The 24,098-nt window shown below is 38.7% G+C and overlaps 1 protein-coding gene across 4 annotated transcripts in view; it reads left to right on the top strand.

Annotated features, from left to right (window-relative positions):
* The window catches only part of TPM4 (tropomyosin 4), a 33,391-nt gene extending 9,738 nt beyond the window's left edge, over positions 1 to 23,653 (top strand). For 2 of the 4 annotated variants that reach the window (XM_074306214.1, XM_074306231.1), the window contains 7 exons: positions 5,787 to 5,920; positions 9,677 to 9,794; positions 10,438 to 10,508; positions 11,708 to 11,783; positions 14,180 to 14,242; positions 14,319 to 14,388; positions 21,996 to 23,653. In XM_074306214.1, coding sequence (XP_074162315.1) covers positions 5,787 to 5,920; positions 9,677 to 9,794; positions 10,438 to 10,508; positions 11,708 to 11,783; positions 14,180 to 14,242; positions 14,319 to 14,388; positions 21,996 to 22,078 — 615 coding nt within the window. In that variant the 3' untranslated portion in view covers positions 22,079 to 23,653. Of the gene's footprint in view, positions 1 to 5,786; positions 5,921 to 9,676; positions 9,795 to 10,437; positions 10,509 to 11,707; positions 11,784 to 14,179; positions 14,243 to 14,318; positions 14,389 to 16,244; positions 16,512 to 21,995 lie in introns of those variants that run through there. The other 2 variants (XM_074306222.1, XM_074306237.1) reach the window with 1 other exon arrangement.
* Positions 23,654 to 24,098: the final 445 nt, after the last annotated feature.

The following is a 24,098-nucleotide window of genomic DNA, read 5'->3' as shown; positions in this document are numbered from 1 at the left end:
CTAAAACAAGTCTCCATTTCAGATCCTTGGACTCCAAATCCAGGGCTCTTTTCACTGTGTTCACCTAGATTACTTTTATCGCTGTCCCCTGGATAATGGTGCTGTTTATCTTCCTAGCCCCTCCAGTATTTCCCTGTTGATCTCTCTTGGGGGCTTTTTTTCTGACCCACCAGTCTTTTTTCCCCCATTCCTTTTTGTTCTTCCCTGCTACCTTCTATCTGCAACTATCTTCCACACTGTAGGAGCAGTTGCCAGAAGTTCCCTAATCTCTCAAGGAAGAATCGCTATAGATTTCTGACACACACTTCCCAGGTTTTGGCAGGGCATTAAGTTAGGACTGAAGACCTCAATTCTATCCCTGGCTGTGCCACTAACAGGCTATGTCACTTCTTGCAAGTCAATTTTCCTTTTTTTCAGTTCCTTCTCTATAAACAGAGTGTCTTGGAGTAGATAATCTCTGAAGTCCTTTCCAACATTAATATTCCCAGCCAAATGTATATGTAATGCTCTTCCCACCAAATTGGACAAGGATCTGGATCTGGATTCTTTTCTGTTCTTTTTCTAATCATGTGGCCTTGGGAAAATAATTTAGCCACCAAAGACCTAAATATCTTCCTTTACAAAATAAGATGTTTGTAGAAATGGTCCTTTCCCACTCTAAATCTGTGATTGTAGGATTCTAATCATGCTTTTATCTTTGACCTTCTTTGATACATAAGGACTCCTTTAGTCTTGATATTCTGATTCTTACTTCCTGGCTCTTTTTCAAAGGAAACCCCCCCCCCCAATTCCATCTGGAAAGTAGAGGTCCTCTTAGCCTTATTTTCAAATTAGGCTTTTGAAAACCATGGTATTTGGGGAATTTCATTCAACAATCATTTGTTCAGGACAGTGTCCAAGAAGGCTACAAAGATGAAAAGGGAATTGTCTATGTTCTCTGGAGTTAATTATCTAACAAGGTACTTGATACTGACACAAATAACTTTCATACAAATTAAAAAATGGCTAAACCCATAAGAATTTAGCACAGTGCCTAGCCCAGAAAAGGCACTTTAGAAATGCTTGTAGATTAATTGATAGGAGAGAATCCAAAATGCAACCTGGGAGATTCAAGAAGGGAGGAAATCCTTTCTACTAGGGGTAATCAAAGAAGACTTCATGAAGAAAGGAATGTGTATACTGGCCTTGAAGGTACAGAAAATTTTCAGAAAGGATAAAATAAGCCAGACAATTTATTCCAGACATAAGGGACCACATGTGTGACTGAACTTAGTGGAGAAGAGTAATGTGAGCTGAGACTGGAAAGGCAGATGGGAGTCAGCATACAGATGCCACTGCAGCTTAGCTGCCAGGGAAGGTGTTAATTGCATTATTAACTCTTAGCAAGCCCAAAGAAAATAAAAGGGGACAAATTTGAATGCCTTTTCTAGATTGGTGAGATAGCAGAAACACAAGGCTGGGAGGGAGGAGGCTTAGCATTGAGGTCCAGGGTCAATTTTTTTTCACCTCAGATTCATCATTTCCACAAATATTTGCACAAGTACATGTAGGTATTAGACTGAATCCAAGAGAAGTAGCATAATGTAGTAGAAAGAATACTAAACTTTGGGTTTTAGAACCTGTGTTCAAAATCCTGAATCTACTACAAAATTCTGAATATACTGAATCACTACCTGTGAGATTTTCTAGCCCTGAGTATCTTGTGCAAAATGGGAGAGAGGCGTAGGGTGAGATTACCTCTAAAGCTGTTCCATCCAATGACTTTTCATCTTATGTCACTCTTTATCTCTTAAATCCTTCAATCTAAGACCGCTCAGCTAAAAAAAATGGATAAAAATACAAAATTTAAAAAAAAAAAGAATTACTGTTAGGCAACTTCAGTTTTCCTGTTTTGGTCTTAGTTAAAGTTTGGTCTTAGTTAAAGCATTCAACTGTTAAGCACCCCTCTTTATGTTGCCCTGGGGACATTTAGAAACATGTTTTTAGTCTGAAAACGGTAGCAGAGTTGGACTTTTCCCACCACATTCAACCATCTTAAATCTCCTGAGTCCTGTTTCCTCTGTGATCTCATAGCAAGTCATTCCTTCATTCAGAAAGATGACTTTTGCCGAAAATGGCCTTCTGCTTAAAAGCCAAAAGACAGGGATGGGAGGAAGGTTCAGTTGGAAGGAAGGATATTTTTGGAAAGTTGATGACTTTTGAAAACTTCATGCAAAAGCAGCCCACAGTGGGGAGGAGATAAAGATTGGAGGTTTCTGGGAAAATACAGCTGAACCCCAAGCAGGGAAAAAAAAAAAAATCCACTCTGGCATCCACTAGAAAAGTGGAGAGTCAAACATTCTGCAGACACTGCATCCAGACAGCTGGTTTCATTTAGATTTTTGTGTGATTAGCCGACATCTTCCTGTTACTTTACCACTTGGATTTAGTGAGCCTCTTTTACCATATAAGGAAAATCCTCTGTAGAATGTGGAAGGCTTTGATTGCAGGAAGAGGTGGAGTCCAAGAAATTACTAGCAGTGAGTGACTAAAAGTGATTGGGGGGGAATTTTTAAGTCTACATTTCTGAGAGACCATTGCTGGCTTGTTGAAAAGAGTTCAATTGTAGAATTTTCTTTACTAGCAAGACTTTGTCTTTTAAGTCTTGATTATTTCTAAGAAAGAAAGGAGGAGAGAGAGCTCTGCCTCAACTACCCCCTAAGAAGACAAGAGTTTGATGGTCCATAATTTAATAGAGCAGAAGCAGTTCCTTAAAATAGCTGTTTAGTCATTTTAGTGAAATCTTTCCCCAGATCAGTAATTGGTGGGAATTGAATATCAGAAAAGACTATCAAAACATCATCTTTCTCCCTGCTAATTCTGAGTTATGTCTGGCAACAGTCATCACCTACCTTGTTTATTTCTCAGGGATTCAGTTTTCCCTCTATTGAACAGCCACATCCCATGATTAAAAAATGTTTCTTGATAGCCACTGCTTACACACAAACACACCCAATTTTTTCCCTCAATAGTCTATTCCTATACCTCCAGATTTTGCTTTTTGAAATAGTTTCTTTTCTTTCCGTGGATTTCCATGCCCCTCCCTAACTTGGAGCTACATTGTAATAAATACCTACCTTTTCTTCTATTCAAGGCACAGTAAAGGGCTAGACTCCAAGTTGGGAAAGTTTGGATTTAAGCCCCATTTAAGACACTTATTACCTGTTTTGACTCTGGAGAAATCACTTAATTTTTCTCAGCCTCAAATTCCTCATTTACAAAATAGAATTATCACTATAAGATTATTGTGAGAATCAAATGAGATAATGCATATAAGGCCATTAATTCATTACCAGTAAATGGACAGTTAGGGTAATCCCCATTGGCCTCAATCCATCCCTAAACCCCTGGGCCCGGAAAATATAGTAGTTGGGAGACCAGGATTCTAGGTCTGGCTTTGTTGCTAGGTGATGATCTCCATGAGTTGCTGAGACCAAAAAAAAAAATTATCTCCCAGGAGCCAACCTTCTGGTGAATCCTGCCACCTTTACCTTGGTTGGTCCAGTTTTTCAGTGCAATCTATATTGGAAGCAGTGTCTTCAGGAGCTCAGGGTCATTTTAGTGCAACAAGGAAGATTTAAAAGAAGACTTTTGTGAAAGAACTGGGACTAAATATATATAGTTGACTGATTAAAGTCTATACTAATAAGACACATGGTTCTAAATTAGCTACTTTTGGGTTCTGTGCCTCAATTTCTCTGTTGTTAAAATAAGGAGGCTAATACTTGCACTAACTGACCAGAAGTTCAGATTTCTAGTTCTAATATTCTCTATTCGAAGGTATCTTCCATATCTGAGAATTTCATAATCCCTTTTAGGTCAAACACCATCTGTGCTAAGGTCTTGTGCAAATAGTGTATAGTGGACAGATCACTAGCCTGAATCAGCAGCCTGGAGTTCATGTCGTGGCCCTCCCACTTAGTATCTATGTCATTTGGAGAATGTCAGTTTCTCTTTCCAGACCTTAGCTTCCTCTTCCACAAAATTGGGGGGCAGGTGGGGAGAGACCATGATACTTGCACTGTTACATTCCTTACATCTTTGGTAGCTGTGTGACCCTGGGTAAATCATTTAACCTTTTGCCTCAGTTTCCTCATCTGTAAAATGAGCTGAAGTAGGAAATGGCAAACCATTCTAGGATCTCTGCCAAGAAAACCCTCAGTGGGGTCAGAGTCAGACACAACTGAATCACAATACATCTCAGCATCATTTTGGTGGCTGAATGATTTGCTAGAGAGAAAACACTCTTAAAAAGCCTAAAGGCCTACACAACTTTGAAACATCTTGGCATAGAGGTGGCCCTGGCTCCTCCAAGCCAATGCCAGTTAAGGACAAACTCTGCTGGTTCTTGCCAAGTTTCAAGTACAGACCCAGCAACAATTTGTACTTCACTGGCTCATAACCAGAAGACTAGCCATCAGGCAAGCCAAAAAGTCTGGAATGGGCTTCCATGGAGCCAGTGTCCACATTATCTTCTATTAGCCTCCCCTTTTCCTTTCCCCTTTCTCCTCCTACTTCCCTATAGGGTGGGACAAGTTTCTGTTTCAAACTAAATATGTATGATATTCCCTCTTTGAGCTAAATCTGATGAGATTAAAGTTTAAGCAATAATCATTCCACAATTGAATGCACAATCCTATTGAGATCTAGATCACAGATCTAAAGCTGGGAAGTACCCAGAAGTCCTGAATTTTGTAAGTGAGAAAACTGAGTTATTGGAGGAGACCTCAGAGATAGTGACATAAACAGGATTTGAATCTAGATCTGACACCTAATCTTATCATCTTTCCTGCCTTTGCTGCTCCTAATCCAAAGGGAAGGGAAAAGAAAAGGGTGCTTATATTTTATCATTTCTGATCACATTTTGGTCTTTCCTAATTCCTATCCCTAGGATATTAATTAATGCTCTTCTCTCCCCTTCCCCACTAGAATTACTCTGAGTAATGAAGGCAAGACCTATTTTGTTCTGGTCTTTGTATGAGTCCCTAATATAGTGCTTGGCTGCATGGGTGCTTTAATAAATGCTTACTATATATGATTGAATTGAAGACAAATTGAAATGAAGAAGGAAAGGGGTTTAAAAAAAAGTTTTGTTTACTTTATACATAAGCACAAGGAATCTCTGGTCTTCTAAGTAGACAGCAGCCAAGTAAGCACCCTCATCTAAGGTTCTGCACAGATGCATTTGGTCTGGGCTAGGGGGCCTGCTCCTAGAATGCCTGTGCTCTCGAGGAACCTTACAGCCAGCCCTGACAGTTGCTGACTTTTGGTTTTCAGGGAAGTCTCTGTAAGATCTTAAGCTCATACTGTGCAGTTCCCTTGTGAGTTCCCAGCGATAACAGCTGGTCTTTAAAATAGAGCACAAAGCTTTCTTGTTCATTCCTTCACACCTGGTGACTCCCTTCTACATCATTGGAAGAAAATATTTGTTTGCTCTAGGATCATGAGATAATATATATAAAGTACTTTGCAAGCCTTAAAATACAGCATCATTATAAGCTTATTATCATTATAGACAGGAAGGGCAGAGGTTGATCCCACTATTTCCTCCTTGCCCCACTCTTGAGCACCTATTCATCTCCCAGTAGGCAACCCCCTTTAGAGAGTCAGGTCAGCAGGAACAGAAACAGACTTGCTGAAAGGAATATCTCAGAAATGGTTGCTAAAACTGGATCCCAGTCTATGGATAGTGGTTTTGTTTTGATTTTTTTTTTTTTTTAATCCAACTGTCCATGTCCACTGTATAGGCTGAAGGAGATGTGGCAGCCCTGAATCGACGGATCCAGCTAGTTGAGGAAGAGCTGGACCGGGCCCAAGAACGTCTGGCTACAGCCCTGCAGAAACTGGAGGAGGCAGAAAAGGCAGCTGATGAGAGTGAAAGGTAGGGCTTCCTCAGCCTGGGACAAGAAAGAAGCCCAGGGTTGGGGTGGGGCTCCCCACAAAGGGAAGGAGGAGAAGAAAGGGAATGAAAGGCATGCTGCTGTTTAGTTGGCTCCATAGTTGTAAACTGTAGCCAATGTTCACTGGAAAAAATTCTGCCAAAAATTAAGTATAAAAAAATCTCTACTGTTCTGCAACATCCACTTTTCTTCTTGGAACTCTTATAGCTTGTAATCTTGTATATAATGTAATTGTAGAAGGAGAAAAGGTGCAGTTTTAGAATATATGAAATCAGCCATAGAAATGAAATTGAAAGGGATTTCGCAGGTCATCTTGACTACTTCCTGCCACAAATCATAAATTGTCCCTACCCTATCCCCCCACAAAGAGGAACTTTTGGGGGGAATTTATTACTTCCTAAGATAACTTACTCCATTTTAAAGCAGGTCTGATTGTTTGGAAGTTCTTCCTTAAAATTAATGAATCTCAAAGGCCATCTGGCCTTATCCCTTTTCTGACCTATGAATCATAACAGCATAACCCCCTGGCAAAGTAGCTACCCAGCCTCCAGTGGTAGGGAATTGCCTCTTCTTTACTTAGTGGCATCTGGAGTCCCCATTAACTTTAGATCTATGATCCTGAGGAAAGCCACTCTGTTGTTGGATAGCTCTCATTGATGGAAGTTTTTCCTTATATTTGGCCAAAAATTTCCCAGCAAATAGATGTCATTACAAAATCTGGAAGGGACTTTAAAGATCATTCAGTTGAGTCCTCTCATTTTACAGAGGAGTTAAATGACTTGCCTAAGGCCACACAGTAAGTGCTAACAGCAGGATTTGAACCCGTTCCCAAATAACTCCAAATTCAGGGTTATAATCTCTGCCTATTCTGTCAGGCATCTATCTATTCCATCATCCTCCCTTCTCATTTTACAGGTGAGAAAATTGAGGTCCAGAAAAATAGTGTTTCTATGATGTTCCCATACCTAGAAAATGTCACACTCGAACCTGGGTCTGATGATTCCAAGTCCAGTATTCTTTCAATCATTCCATGCTTTTGGGTCCTATTTCTGCCCACCAAAGCCAAGCAAAATGAGCCTAATTCTTCCTTTAATTGGAGGGAAAAAAGCCATATACAAATGATTATGAATAGCCCTTTGGCAATTTATGACAGTCATTTGGAGAAGACATGTGCTAATTCCCATTAATAATTTCTCATTTGATAAAGTCTAAGCAGCTCCTGTTTCCTTCCAATGCTGGGCAGCCATTTCCATTCAGCAGCTCCCCTGTGGAGTTGGCAGGGAGTTGAGGGGCTGAGCCTGAATTGTGTTGTGTGACTCTCTTAAGGAAAAACCTTTGTCATGTTAAATGGGTTCCTTATGTAATGACAATGTCAGCCATGCTACCTCAGCCTTGTAGAGAGAGGATGGCTCAGGTCTGAAATCCAGAAACAAAAACTTTCACATCTGATTTCTCTGCTGTGACAAAAAGAATCCCAATCTGACATTACACATTGGATCTCTCCCTGGGTGGGATCCCAGAGAAACCAAGGACCCATGCCAGGAATGGACATCCATGCCATTGTTCTTCAAAGACTGAATTCTTAAGAGAATTCTTAAAAATTTCTATTTTATGACTGAGGGAACTGAGGTCCAGAGAGGTATCAGATGGAATCACCCCAAGGGTTCTGATTCCTAATCCAAAGCTCTTTCTACAACAATACAGCTCCTCCCATTGAAGGATATGGGGGAAATGTCTCTCACACTTAGGTACCCAGTATACTTAGTCTAATAAGTAAGATTCTCGAAAGGTAGACTTAGATCTTGGATCCAGAAGACCTGGGTCCCTATGGTTGTGCTTCTACAAATGTCAGTTTCCTCATCTGTAACATCAGAATAATATTTGGATAACTTGATCCAGGAATGATTTTTCCAGCCAATAGTAAGTAGCTAGATGGCATGGTAGAGTGCCAGGCCTAGAGACTATTAGACCAGAATTTAAATATCTTAGCTGTGTGACCCTAGACAAATCATTTAACCCATTTGCCTCAGTTTCCTCAACTGTGAAAGGGGATGATAGTAATAGCAATAGGTTGTTATGAGGGGAAAAAAAGAGACATTTATAAAACACAGCACAGTGGCATGTAGTAGATGCTTAATAAATGCTATCTCTTTCCTTCCCACAAATGGGTATCCTGATTAATTTGTGTCATAAAAGAGACTGAAGTTTTTCTATTGCTCTAAAAAGCCTATCTTCTAGAAAAATTTGAACCCATCAATCTACTAAAAATCTTAACCAGGAATTCAACTTCTTGATACTCTGATATTAGAGAAATAATATGGCATAACATGTGGGGTATCAGATACTGGGATCAAATCCCACCTTCACTGATTTCTAACAAATGAAAGTAGGCAAATTATTTAACACCACTAATCCTTAGTCTCCACATCAGTAAAATGGAGACATCAATACTTTTAGGACATCCTTTATAGATTTACTATAAAGTTTATATGATGAAATGTATGTGAAGCAATTTGAAAATTTTAAAAGAGCTATGTGTCAGCTATTAAATTTATAGTAATAATATGGCTAATGCAGTGGTGGACAATAGTTTTTTTTAAAAGTATAATGCCACACAAGCATGATGTTCTATTTTTTTATTTGATTTTTATTAGCCCAGAGTGTAGCCTGATTTTTTTTCCCCCCAAGGCTGTGGGCTCATAGCTGAAAGGTAATTTTGCATATGGCCCTAAAGCAATATAGGAGAAGAGAAAGGCCCCTTCAGTTGATAGAAGAGAGTAGACTTGTAATCCAAATGCTACTGCTGACTTCCTGTGTGATAATAAACTGGCCACTTCCTCCTCTGCCCTCTGTTTCCTCAAATGTTTTGTTGGAAGACCAGGGCTGGAAAAGTACATACAGCTGGTAGTATTAGCAGTGAAGGATCATAAAACTTTTGCTGGGTTTTCTACATGGGCCAGTTGAAAGGACACTAATTCTGGAATGAGTAGACTTGGGTTCAAATCTTGTCTCTGACTGACATTACCTCCACGATTTTAGGTAAGTCAGTTAATCTCTCTTAGCCTCAGGTTTTTCTCATTTGCAATATGAAGAACAAGATGGATTCCATTACTTGGTCTCCTCTTGTTATTAAATCTTAAATTCTGGAATTAATGATTTCTAAGGCTCTCCTGACTCTTAACATTCTATGGTCACAGGTTTCCTTCTGGCTTCCATGTCTAAAGTGGTGAGCTGGGAATAAGGAAAGCTTGCATTCAGACTCTGCTTCCAATACTTAACTGGCCATATGTCCATGGGGCAGTCATTTACTTCATCTCATCCTCAACTATAAGACATGGAAGTTGTACTAGATATTGGTGGAACCCTAATGAACAAATCTATGATCCCGTATTGTCAGATCCCTTCTGCTCAAAAACTGAGTCATGAGGTCACTTCCAGCTCTTATGTTCTGCTCTCCCAACAATACATTCCAAGGTTCCTTCCAACTCAAACATTCTGATTTAAGGATTCTCCCAGCTCTGACATCCTGGATTCTAAGGGCCCTCCCAGCCCAGACATCCCAGGTTCTAAGGGTTCTCCCACCTCTTATACTTGAATTTTAAAGGCCCTGCTATTTGTACTCTACCGTATTAAAACTGAGTTCTGAGTTAGTGCATTTCTGGGCCTGGGCTATTGTTTGAAATGATCGTGTAATGAAAAGGCCTGGACAAAAAGGAGTCTCTGTTGGCTCTCTGCAGAGGAATGAAGGTGATTGAGAACCGGGCAATGAAGGATGAAGAGAAAATGGAAATTCAGGAGATGCAATTGAAGGAAGCCAAGCATATCGCAGAGGAAGCTGATCGCAAATACGAGGAGGTAAGGCTTAGGGGCCAGTGTCACAGGAAATGGGGGAAATGAAACTGTTGATAGAAAGAACCTGAAGGGTCCTTCCTAAAGGAAGTTCTTGGTGAGCTGAATCAGCCCCTTATGTTTTCATGTTTGTTTGTCCAAAGATAGTTATTTGGATACAAGCCATTTCCACAAGAGGCTTAAGCAGCTGGCAGCTAGGGGAGTGCTGGAGTAAAGCCACTAGAGTGGCCATTTGGTTCTGGTATTTAGAGAACTGGGTGATTCCATTTTCCAGTTTGTAGCTAGTGATTATAGCATCTTCTAAATAAAACCTATTATGAAGGATCTGAAGGGCTTTTGTTGAGTTTCCCATGCATGATCCAGTGGAAAGAATGTTAGTTCTGAAGTCAGAGGATCTGGATTCAAATCTTGCCTCTAATACATATTAGCTTTATAACCTTCTACAGATCACTTAACTCTTGGTATCCCTCAAGAAACTCTCTAAGACTAAGTTGTAAATAAGGCCGTGATTTTAAACTGTATTTTAATGATAACTACAACAAAACTCTTGTCTTCTTAGCCACCTAAGGAAATCATGAAAATGTGTCTAGGAAAATGGGCAAATACTGGCATAGGGAAGAAAAGCCCAAACTTGGTTCTGTCTTTGCAGGTAGCCCGTAAGTTGGTCATCCTTGAGGGCGAGCTGGAGCGAGCAGAAGAGCGTGCTGAGGTGTCAGAGCTGTAAGTACCAGAGCATGTGGGCAGACACAAGGCCATGGCTGAGGTCTGGGTGCTTCTAAGCGAGCTCTTTGTCCACAAAGAACAGATCTGTTCTAGAACAGGGTCTTGAGGGGCCCACAGCCTCGATGTTCATCCACTTCTAAGCTGAGGTCACCTACCTCGTACGCAGCCCCCTCACCCCACCCTACCCCCTTACAGAAGAACCCTGTACTGCTAGGAAATGACGCAATATTAAGATTGGGATCCAGGAGGTGTGTTGTTAATTGTAGTCTACATGGCTGGCTGTGCTTATTAACCTGGCAGGATCAGCCCACGTGTTGATTCTACTGAAAGAGATTGAGAAATAAGGGATAAAGAATATAGACTAGCCCCCAAGAAAGTCTAGTTTCTTTAATGAAGAGCCAGGCAGCTCTGCCTTTCCCCTAAGACACTATCTGTGGAAAGCTGCTGATCCAGGTCCAGCTTATGAGAGGCAGCTTTTCTGTTGTTCTTGGTGTCTTTAAGGGAAGCAGGAAGCTAGATCCAGATCTAGCCAGCTCAAAAAAAAAAAAAAAAAAAAAAAAAAAAACCTCTCCCTACCTCAGATAAGAATGTGAGCTGAGTACAGGATCTTAAATAAATGGAAATCTGGTTTCATTAATTTATCTCAATTTTCTCTGCCTTCTCCAAACTATGTAATCCAGATTTCTGACCATTGTCTTTCAATGGGCTTTTTGCGTTCTTGCTTCTCACTTGAGTCCCAGTTAGTGGATGGGATTCATCAGTCCTGATTTCACAATGCCTGGGCAGCCTCTCAGCCCCACCCTTGGCAAGAGCCCAAAAATTCTTAAAAGGGGGAGGAGGAAGCCCTGCAAATACTCCTGGGTCTGCCACGCCTTTGCATGGTATGGCACAGTTTTGATAAGTGTGGAGCAAATATGTCTCAGGAAACCCAATTTTTAAAAAAGGAAAGAAAGAAAATCCTCTAGCTGAGTTGGCGGCTGGCGGCTGGTCTGTCAGGGCCTTGACCACAAGAATGTTCCCCTAGATGAGGAAGACCCTTGAATAGATATAAATAAGCATTTATAAAGTGCCTACTATGGGCCAGCTATTGAGCTAGGCACTGGAAAAAAAGACAAAAATAAGTAAGTTCCTGCCCAAAAGAGCTTGTGTTCTTTCTCTGGAGCCAGTCTCATCAGTTCTGCTTTCTCTTTGTGCAGTAAGTGTGGCGATCTGGAAGAGGAGCTGAAAAATGTCACCAACAACCTGAAATCCTTGGAGGCTGCATCTGAGAAGGTCAGGGGGTCTGCTAGCTTTCCGGTGGGGGATTATCTGAACCTTGTTTGCTCTGTGGTTAGAGAAACATTTAGGATCAAAGAATGGCCCAATGTCTTAGAAACTGTCTTGCCAGGTGAGCTTAGGTGGGACAGTAGGTATAACACTGGCCCTTGAGTCAGGAGGAGCTGCAATCAAATCCAGTCTGGGACACTTAACACTTACTAGCTGTGGGACCCTGGGCCAGTTGCTTAAACCTGACTACAAAGAAAGAGAGACAGAGAGAAAAAGAAACACACAGAGATGAGACAGAGACAGACAAAGAAAGAGGGCGGAAAGAGGAAGGAGACAAGGAAGGAAGGAAGGACAAAGTGCACCTTATCCTGAGCATACTTCTGGTTCTCCTTCTAATGGGATTTTCATCTTCTTCTCCATTCTACCCCTTACAAAGGAAGTATTCAAATCCAGAACTTCCATGGTCTGGATTTATAGTGCCATCTTCTATTGCCATCAAATAGGCAAGCTGAAAGGAAGAGAAGTTAACAGAGGGATTTTATAAGTACTTTTTTGTAAGCCTAAAAGGTCTTAGAAGAATATGGAATCCTACAGATCCCTTGAAATTCCATTTTGCTATAGATGTAACTACTCTGGGATTCCAAGCAGTCTGAAGACCTCAGAAATAGGATTTGGAGAAGGGAAGAGGATTCAATGACCCAAATACCAAAAACAGTCATTAAAGGATCATCCAAACCAGACTGTGTGTGTGTGTGTGTGTGTGTGTGTGTGTGTGTGTGTGTGTGTGCGTGTGCATGTGCATGAGAGAGTGAGACTGTGTGTATGTGTACACATACAAAAATCACTGTTGTTAGTGATATGGGGCCATGACTGCTCAACAACAGAGAGTAGAGACAGGAAGACTAGACAAAAGGCTCATGCAGTGCTTCAAGCAAATGACAATGAGAACTGTGACAGGGCAGTAACTGTGGAGACTGAGAGGAGAAGACAAATTTGAGAGCTGTTACAAAGGTGGATCGCAGAACTTGGTGACTGATTAGATAAAAGAAGTGAAGGAGAGAAATTAGAGTCAGAGATAATCCCAAGGTCACAAACATGGGAGCCAGAGGTGACTAGTGGTACCATGAGGAGAAGTGGTAAAATCAGAAGGAGAACAAGGTTAGGTTAAAAGACATTTATACGCATGTGTCATGCGTATTAAATTTATAGATGACATGAAACTGGGAGATAACAAGCACACAGAAGGAACATTGTAAAAGATCTTGATACCAGGCCAAATCTAATAAAATTAAAATGTATTTACTAGGAACCAATAAGTCAAGCTCATAAGAACAGTTTAGGGGAGATATAACTAGATAGCAGTTCGTCTGAAAAAAAAAAAAAAAGAAAAATCTGGGGGATTTAGTAGACTCCAAATTCATTATTAGCCAACAGTCAATAGGATGGCCAAGAAAGTGAACAATGTGAACAATGGGGGCTCCATTAAAAGAGGTGTCAGCTCTAGAACAAAGGAGGTGAAAGTGCTATAAGTACGGTCATTGGGTTCCTATCTGGGAGTCTCATTTTAGGAATGCCATTGCTAAGTTGGACAGAGTCCAAAGGAGGGTCACGAGAATGGGGAAGGAACCTAGGTTCCTACCACATGAGGCTTAGTTGAAGAAACTGGGGGCATTTAGCCTGGACAAGACTTGGGGTTCTTCAGGTCTTCAGGTGGAAGAGAGATTAGATTTGCTCTACTCCATCCATAATGGCAAAAGGAACCCAAGGGCGAAAATTTCAAGGAGGCAGACCTAGGCTTGATAGGAGGAAAATGTTCCTGACCATGAGTGCTATCCAGATGTGGAATGGGCCATCTTAAAAGATAGTAGACTTGCCTTAAAGGGAGCCTTGAATGGTACATTTTCAAATGAGAAGTAGAAGGGACTCATTGAATAGACTAGATGGCTCTTTAGCTCTCCAGGGGTATTTTGTGACTCAAGTAAGATGATGGATATAAAATACCTTTCAAATCTTAAAGCACTATATAAATGCCATCTACTATTATTATTATTATTGTTAGCCTGCAGTTCCCAGGCATGTAGTTTGGGGATGACTTTGTTCCTTAACTTTTCTATTGCCCTCTTGCTGAGCTTAAACAGTGCTTAAAGAGTAATGCAGGAGTAGTTGTCAATGTTTAACAACTGGGCTCTTTAAGGGGATAAAAATGTATGCTTGCACTTGTATCTGCATTATTAACACTTTAAGCCTAAAAAATCAACAAAACAAAAATCAAGATTTAAATTGTGGTGATTACTGATTTCTTTTGGTTCAGAGGCTAGTCTCTACACGGAATAAAGAAACTATCTCTTTTCTCACCATTTTAAAATCACATTAAGCTGTTCTTTTTTTTTTTTTTTTTACAGTATTCTGAAAAAGAGGATAAATATGAAGAAGAAATCAAGCTTCTGTCTGACAAACTTAAAGAGGTCAGTTTGCTCATGACAGTGACTTACTTTTTCTCCCTGTGCTGGCTTTAGTTGCAATGGTTTTTCTTTTCCCTAGGCTGAGACCCGAGCTGAGTTTGCAGAAAGAACTGTTGCAAAACTGGAAAAGAGCATTGATGACCTGGAAGGTATGACATGTCTATGTAAATATATTCCCATCCCTCTCACTAGAAGATTGGCAGGAGGTCCTCAGATAAATTGCATTTTCCTCATAAAAATCTTAATAGGCTGCCATTAAGCAGCTACCAAACTAAGGCTTCTCTGCTAGGTTATGTTCTGGTTCTGCCTATGTGATGTTGGGTGAATTTTGTCAATTCAAGAGGCATTTGTTAAATGGCTATAATATGCAAAGCACTGCCTTTCTGTGACCTCAGTTTCCCCATCTATCAAATAAGAGATGAACTAGAGCAAGGGTTCTTAACTTTCTGTCATAGACCCCTTTGGCAGTCAGTCTGCTAAAACATATGAACTCTTTTTAAATTAATAAAATAAGAATATATGACATTACAAAGAAAATTAATTACATTGAAACACAATTATCAAAAAAAATTTTTTTGACAAATTCATGGACTCCAGGTTAAGAACTCTAAGGTCTAAAAGAGATTGCAGAATTGAAAACAAATTTCTTGGAAATTTTGATTTAAATTTTTCAGTAATAATAATTTTACCTAATATTTATATAGTATGTGCCAGTACTGTACTTGTACTAAGCATATAAATACTTTATTCAAAGTTGCTTTGTATTTATATGACATGAATATACATTTATATTTGTATATGTGTGTATATACATATGAATATATATATGTATACATATATATATAGATATATCTTTTTAAAGCTCATAGTACTTGTTAATACCATTCCATTTTACAGATGAAAAAATTGGGATAGAGAATTAAGGCCTTACTTAAATATGAATAAGAGAGTCAGAATAGCTTTGCCATTATCTAAGTGACTTAGGATCTAAGTTTTCCCATCTTAAAAAAAGATGCTGGACTAGGCGATCTTCCAGGTCCAGCGTTAGCATTTACTTGTCCCCATTCACATTTACTGTGGGCTGCTTTATTCAGAGCAGGTTACAGTCTTTCAGCAGTCTACAAAGTTTTGTACTAGGTCCTAGGAAACACTGATTTTAAATAAAACATCATCTTTGCTCTTAGTGAACTCACAACCTAGTAGAGCAGTGGTGTCAAACCTAAATAGAAATGAATATTGATTTAGAAAATCATAAATTAACATTGTCCGTGTTGCATTGTATTTTTAATTTGTTCAGTATTTCCCAATTACATTTTAATCTGGTTCTGGCCACACTTTGGTTTGATACTTCTAAAATAAAGAGATGACACCAAAATAGATAATATGCAATATTATATGATTAGTGAATTGGAGAATTATATAGTAGTACTCTCTGATGTCTGAGGGTAGAAAGGAGGTCAGCTAGAGGAATAAGACATAGTCCCTGTCATTAGAGAACTTAGAATCTAAAGAAATGATAGCTGGTATGTATACTATTTGACAAGGAAGATGACCTATTCAATATATAAATATTATATATTTATATGTTATTATACAATATACACATAATATATAATAATTATATAATTATGTCTAAAAGTATATTCTATATTCAATATTATACAAAATCTAGTATACATGTAATATTTAATAATTGGATGAAATGGTGCCATTAGAAGTCAGAAATAATTGGGGAGGTGAAGTTTGTCTCCCTGAGAGATCTAAATGTTTGAATCATGTGGAACACAGATTAATGTTCCAGTGATCAAATCCTCCATTCAACGTTAAGCAGCTTAGATATTATTTCATGAGCTTTTGGTTTTTCTTTCACTTTCTCTCATTTACACGTTTTCCTCACTTTTTTTTCTCCCATTGCTCATCTGTTATCGCTTCCTTCCAACCCCTGCATTCTTTCCCTTGCATTCCTTCCCCCTGTTCGTTCTCCACCGGTCCCTGTGTTCGGCAGATGAGCTGTATGCTCAGAAACTGAAATACAAAGCGATCAGTGAGGAGCTGGACCACGCACTCAACGACATGACCTCTCTCTAAAAGGCACTTCCTCTCTGTCTCTACCATCCTGCCTCCTGTCCCACTTAGCCTGGATTTGGCCACTTCACTGTGATCAGGGTTTTCTTAGGGGGCTTCTAGGCTTTACCATCTTTACTTTGCTCACTCACACCATCCTCCAGTAACCATGTCTATAAAGGCCTATTAAAATAAAGACAAGCAGTCTGGATCTCTAAGCTTTCTTCTTTCTTTCCCATTTTCCCACTTGCTCCTTTTTGCACCATTCCCAGGGATCCTCTTTCCATGCTCACACACATAGAAATTTGACATCTTAGAGAAGGGCTATTATGATAGGGGAGCCGCTTGCCAGTGGCTGCTGGAGGTCTAACAGACCTGTAGACTGGATCTCTTCATGTGAGAGGATGATGATGATGATGATACAAGGAGACTGAGAGGCTGCTGCATTCTCTGACCTCTCTCCTCTTCTCTCTTTATTTCATTCCCAATCCACAAGGAACATCTGCAAAGGCTGCCTTGCAACTTATGGGAGTATAATTATTTTCCCCCCATAGCATGGCCAGTATGGTTATGCATTAGCTGTTATCTAAGACTATATGCTAAGGTATCTGAATCTGCATGCTAGAGAATATAAACAGCACTATAGCGGGTGTTGATCTTATGAGATGTCGTGGAGGCAAACTTTGAAACAGAGAGGAGGACTATAGTCAGAACAGGCATTTAAGTCTCTCATCAATCTCCTGGCTCAGCCCTTTGATGTGTTGGCTCATTTAATTACCCTGACTAAAAAAATCTTACCGGGTCTCTTCTCCTTTTCCTTCCCCATGGGTTGCCAAAAGAACTCTGGAAGGATCCTACTCACAAACAGCTTTCAAGTGCTGCTGCTTCCTTATTTCTTATGTTTCCTGTGTCCCACTTTTGGGCACCAAAAGGGCTCTTTTCAGATTCATTTCTCTGAATGTTGATCTAATAAAGCCAACAATTTTCATTTAGATTTAAACTTTTAAGTTTACAAAGCACTTTCCTGATTTTGTAATAAATACTAATTAAAGCCATATTTGCACAAGTCCCTAAAGACAGAATTTAGAATTCAGCCATTATGGTGATATAGATGACAATTATAAGAGTAGCTTATATTTCTATAATGCTTTTTTTAGTAGCAATGCTGTTTTCCTCACAGCATCCCTGTGATATTGGTATAATGGTCAGGTAGCATCATTCCTGTGATATATAGATGAGGAAACAGTTATAGTGATGAAAGGACTTGGTTAAGGATAAACAAGTTTAAGGAAGCTTCTTTTTAAGGATAGTATTAGGGACTGGATCTGTGATTTCACTGGTATGAGAAACTCCCAGCTGAAGGCATTCCCTCAGCCAGTGCAAGTGGGTACCATCTACAATTGAGTTGCCTAAAGCACTAAGAGTTTTTATCCTATGCTCCGAAACCTGGATATGTCAGAGTTGAAGCTTAAGCCCAAGGCTTCCTGACTTCAAGACCAATCTTCTCTATCCACTATTCTCTCTCTTTTTTTAATAATTGCTTTTTTAAAAAAATATATATGCAAAGATAGTTTTCAACATTCACCCTTGAAAACCTTGTGTTCCAAAATTTTCTCCCTCTGTTCCCTCACTTCCTTCCCCTAGACAAGTAACTCATTGTATATTAAACATGTATTTGCTGTTCTCTATTTACTTTTTCCTTCTTTTTAAATATATAGAAATTTGCTATAATTTCCCCAAATCTCTACAGCAGGTTTTCTTAATTTTTTTTCTATTTGTAACCCCTTTTTGCCCAATAAATTTTTATGTGACCCCAGGTATATAGGAATATAAAATAAGCCTGGGAACCAATCATTTATTGATAATAAATCATAATTTGACAATCTCCATATGGGGTCCAGACCCCCAGTTTAAGAAACTGGATTCTAGAGGCTTCAGATACATTAATTGGGAAGACAGGAGACACCACAAAAGCAGCAACATTTTTAACCTTAAGCTGGTGGTGCTGTGCAGAATTGTAACTAAGATAGGGCAATGGGTTTTTGTTCTTAAAATCTAGAGGATAGTATTTGTAGTTCTGGATGGTTTAAAAAAAATACCCAAACTAAGTGCCTAGTTAACAAAACAAATTAGTTAAAATGGGAAATTAGCAGGTGGCCTGTACTTCCTCTGCTACTGTCCCATGTATACTCCCACTCTCAGCCCCACCCTTTCCTTTCCCCAACCCCCAACAATGGCCTAGCAGAATTTTAGAGACCCCCTCTCTTGCCCCCAAATGAATTTAGAGTATGTTTGATGTGTTATGCCCCCAGGCATAAAATTGCTTTTGTGAGTACTCTAAGACTTGGAGTCCAAGGGCTTATTGAATCTCAGCTATCTTTTTTATTCACCTGTGTAACTAAGCATGTCACTCCCTCTGACCATCTCAGTTCTCACATTAATTATATGAAAGATTTGGATTAGACTATCTAGGGCTGCTTCCAGTTCTAACTTGCACAATTCTGACCCTGGAGGGAGATTGTTTCTTGGGTGGAAGGCTTGTATTCTAAGTTATACATTTTAGTTTCATTTCATTTGTTTTTCTTCATCTTTTATTCATGCATACTTTTAGTAAAAGGCACTTCACAAATCTTAATTGATAATGAAGTATAAATTCTGCTTTTAGTCTTGGTTAGGTTGGCAGAACTTCCTAAATTAAGACTCCAGTGAGATTTACCTATTCATTCCCTGGCCCCTAGAGAAAAAAAATTGGGAAAGGAACCAATAAAATGTATGCTAGGAATTAAGGGATGGATGATTCTTTCTGGGGGATGACAATGTTCTTTGGGGAGGGGGAGTAATGTGCCTTTCTCTTTCCATTGACTCTTAAGGAATTAGATTGTCCCATGTGTTTCTAAGCCCTATAAATTCAAAGAACCACTTAGATAAACTAGGATAGCTCTCATTTCTGAGCTGATTTGTAGTTTACAAGGTCCTTTCCTCATAGTACCTTCAAAAGGTAGGGACCACAGGGAGAATTAGCCCCAACATGCACAAGTGGAAACTTGAGGCTTAGAGATATTACTTAGCACAAAACTAGTCACATAGCAGGGGTGGGATTCAGATCCAGGCTTTTGGCTACAAGCTCCTTCCACAAGACTAAGAAGCCTCCCCTCATTCTTTTGACAGTCTGCCAAGACTGACTTGGAGACAAAATGACTGAGTCTGAGTCCTGATTTTGTGACCTTGGGCTAATATATCCTCATTTGTCATAGGTTAGACTTTAAGGTCCTATCCAGCTTGTGTAGCAAAAGCCATTTTTCCCTCTCTGAATATCAGTTTCTGTAAAATGGAGTAAATATATTTGTCTCACAGGGTAGGTTTTAGGAAAGTGCTTTGTAAACCTTAAAGTGCTATATAGAAAGTAGAATTTCACCCAAATTCTATTATGTTTCTTTCTCTTCTTCCCAAACACCATCTTAGCTCCAGGTGCTTCTTCCTGGTAATCATTTTCTTTCACTCTAACCCTTAACACACATTCTACCCATTCCCAGCACATACATACATATATATATTTGGATAAGTTAATGAGTGGGATGGGTTTGGTTGCTCTTTTTTCTTATATGAATTCAAGTAGAACCAGCCCAGCCCTTCTCACATATTTGTCCTCCATCTTTTCAGACATCTGTAAACTCTACCCTTTAAATAACTGTGTGCAGCCACACCTGGCCAATCACTTTGCAGAATTCAACATCTGGCAGTACTTTCTTTAAAAAAAAAAAAAAAAAAAAAAAAAAACTATAAGGAACCTGCAACAACTGAACTCTGTTTCAAATTTCAGAGCTAGTTCTAACAAAACTACTTTCTAATCTAATTAAAGATGTTTTAGTATCTCAATCATTCTCACATTTTGTAAAAGTTAATCATCTAAAAAGATAGGACATTCAATTTAATTCAACCAGCATTTACTATGTGAAAGGTTCTCTGCTTGGCAATGGGAATACAGAGATGGGGGAAAAAAAAGCCCAGTATCTGCCCTCAAGAAGCTTATAGTTGTTTATGAGAACTACAAAAATAACTGTAATACAAGGCACAATTCATTTGGGCAAACTTTTATTAAGCATCCATAGTGTGCAAGAATTGGTAATTAAGTATAGAGGCAGGAGTTAGAGAATTGACATGAGACTTAAAGAAAAAGAAAGAAGTCACTAAGAAATGAAAGATCAAAAAAGCTTTCCTGGAAGAGCCCATTGAGGAAAGGACACACACAGAGATAGTGGCCAAAGTCAACTGTCATACCACAGTCAAACCATGGAACCACCCAACATAGTAGCATCATAACTATCAAGTTAGAAAAGACCTTTGAGATTATCTAGTTCTGTTCCCTCATTTTACATGAAAAACTGAGACCCAAAAAGGAAAGTGACATGCCCAGCAAGTACAAATTATAAGAAGCAGAGCCAAAATCCAGAGCTGTATCACTGACTTAAAATCCAGTTCTTTTTCAGTAGTCTATGTAGCCTTTGCAAAGTTCTCCAAATCCTTGATGACTCAACTTTTAAAGTAGCCTTTAGTTGAGAACATTGTCAAAAGACTTTTGAAAGTCTAAATAGTTGTAATAAAAAAAAAATTATCTTCTCCCAATTTTTAAGTCAGATCTTTTTTCATTTTTCTGCATTGTGCTTCCATTCTTCCAGCACTAGAGTTTCTTTTGCCCATGTTCTTTCTGTACTCTTTTCCAAACTACTGTTTTATCTCTTCCTGCTGATTCTAACACAGTACTAAATGGAAATCCTTGGAGTTTTCTTTTTCATTTTTGTCACCAAATTAGGACTTTAGTAAAATGACTAAGGTATAATTAAAAGTGAAGTCATTGCATTGCCTTACTTGGGGGGGGGAGGGAAGTGGGGAAGAGAGGAGGTTGATTGTATTTAGTTTGCTCAGTAGATTATATTTAGTTTGTTCAGTAACTGACCCTTCTGTGATATAGAGGAGACTGTGTCCACTGGAAGCCTATGTTAATGGAGCTGGTCCTACCCAAGCTGGAAAGGCTTTCAGAGTGAGAGATTCTGTGCCTGTCACTTGATGACCAGCCTCAGTAAGCATGGAAAGGCTCATTTATTACCAGTTGGCTAACCATCAAGTGTTTTGGGGTTGTTTTTTTGTTGTTGTTGTAGTTTGGGTTTTTTTGCCATAACTCAAAAAGACTTTCTACTTAGGTGTAAAAGAACTATTGTGTGGGAGGAGATTTTTACAACAATGAAATCAGGCATCCTTTCAGTATTGAACATTATGTAGAGATGCAGAAGAATTCATACATAAAAATGTGATTTGTATATCTGTTCAGTAAAGAAAAATTGCAATTGACATCTCTAGGACCATTTTCAGTACTCAAAAAAAAAAAAAAAGAAAAAAGAAAATTACAGGATTGTGCTTCTCAGTTGGAACAAGTAACAAATATTGCCTTAAAAAAATGTATTTAACATTGTGTCTGAGAGGACCCAGGCACAAGTTTGAAATCACTCAAGTAATAAGTTATCTGACAAAAGTTCAATCTGGCAATGAAAGAGATATAGTTAACATAAGTTTTCTGTTAGGTTAATTAACAGCAATTATGATTTCCTAAGTAGGTCTTTTGATAAGTTTGGGTGGGTTTAATTTTTTTTTTAAATGTATTTTAACCTTTTTTCCCCCTACTCTTAATCCTGATTAGAAAAACTTGCCCAGGCCAAAGAAGAGAACGTGGGCTTACATCAGACACTGGATCAGACATTAAATGAACTTAACTGTATATGAATCAAAAAAGAAGAATTTTGTTTGCCAGAAACTCAAGATCTCCATATTGTTGTCCCCTTCCTTTGTAAGAAGTTTTTTTTTCTTATTGCATCTTTTCTTTACTGGAAATGTCAATCAAATTATGATTACCCCTCTAATATTTGTTATCAGAGAGGCTTTGGGCACAGTTAAATCTAGTTCCTTTTTTCAAATGGCACACTAAAGCTTTTAGTTAGCTTTTTTTTTTTTTTTTTTTTTTAAATCCTTAAATTGCATTTTTTTTTTTTCCCTTAGGCTGGCAGGGTATTTAACTTAGGCCAAAATCTCCAAGATTGAGGGCATTCTGTTACACTCTAGGCAATAACAGGGAACCCCACTGAGCTACTGGATCATGCTTGTATTGATTTAAGAACACAAGCTTTCTATGTCACCCTGAGCCATTTTACAGAAGGGCAAGGACATCTCATAAAATGGGAGGGGACTTTCCATCCACAGTGAAAAGGTTGCTTTAGGAAGTCATAAACCGCAAAGAATGGCCTAATTATTGTGGCCGTTCCTCCCACTCCATACTTCGGGGCAAACATCCTCTGAACAGTCACTGAGAAAATACTTTTTCAACAACATCTAGATTTTTTTTCTGGATGAATACTTGAGGTTCTGTTTTTATATTGGTCTAAATATAGATGACTTGTATAAAAACCCAAATGTAACCTATAATTTCTGTTACTTTCACTGTATACCTAGATTTTTTTTTATTTTTATTTTTTTGCTTTAAAAGAGATCTCATTTTAAAAATTTAGGCGAGATCAGCCCATATTTGGACCAATATAGTACTTTGCCAACTTCTCTTATTTAGAAGTTGACTTCTGCAGAGCAACTGAACTTCTCATTCCAAATAAGGAACAATATTTGTTCTCTTTCCTGATTCTGTATGGCTGAGCATCTGTAACAAAGTCAGCCAGCAATGTAATGGAATAATTTAATATGGCAGCCTGTCTCCCTGATGGTCTAGCATGGTATTGCTTCCTATCATTGATTCCAGCCTTTTTCCATGCTACTTTCTGTGTCCATGAATCTACTGGCTAGAAAGACAAGACTAAAGGAGCCTCGTTGTCACTAAAGGAAAAATAAAATTTGAATTGTCTTGATTTTCTCATAGACTGACATTGTATGGCAAATGGAAGATTCTTTTTCTTCTATTCCAGAGGGATTTTAATCCCTATTTTGGGACCAATTTAATAAAGACCAAAAACCTGATTTAACTGGATTCAGAAAATCAAATAGGTAGTACCTGTAGTTGTTGCTAAATGGTTACCTTGTGTACAGCTCAGTGCTAAAACATTCCTTATTCCACAGCAGTGTGGAAGATATGAAGACTCAAGTTTACAGTTGTGATTAAAAATTACCCTGATTCTAGCATGTAATCCCAGTCCTGATTCCTATTTATTAAGCATCACACTACCCAGAAACACACTAGGAAATGTGAAGCTGAATGAAACCAATGCTTTTCATTTAGATCTTTACCAAATGTATCATATGTAATAGTATCACCTTTTTCTAGCTTTTGGTCAAATAAATTTTTACATAAACTTTTCAGTTTTTGAATGTGGTGTGGTACGTGAATATGAATGTGGTGGGGGGAGATATAGAACTACCAAATTCTTAAATTGTCAATGGGATACTCATAAATGGAAACATCTGTGATCCACTTTTTCTCATGTAAGAGCCATTTCAGGTAAGTGGCCACTGAAAACTAATACACCAAGAAGGCTTTTTTATGTGTAGATCTTATAAAGTAATAGATTATCACTCTGCCATAATCATTTGGAATTTTCTCCTTACTCTGTACTACCAAAATATCAAAATGGCATGCCACGATGTACATTGTTTCATCCCTTCTGCAAACATTTTTTGAAAAGCCTTCCAAGTGTAGGGTTCTAAGATAGCTACAAAGAAAACATGATTTCTAATGGAGTTTATATTCTGGTAGAGGAGAAAGATCTAAATACAAATAGTAATACAAGGAAATATGTAATACAGA

Source organism: Sminthopsis crassicaudata, chromosome 1, assembly GCF_048593235.1.
Source record: "Sminthopsis crassicaudata isolate SCR6 chromosome 1, ASM4859323v1, whole genome shotgun sequence".
Classification (NCBI taxonomy): domain Eukaryota; kingdom Metazoa; phylum Chordata; class Mammalia; order Dasyuromorphia; family Dasyuridae; genus Sminthopsis; species Sminthopsis crassicaudata.
This window is presented reverse-complemented; position numbering and strand designations above follow the sequence as displayed.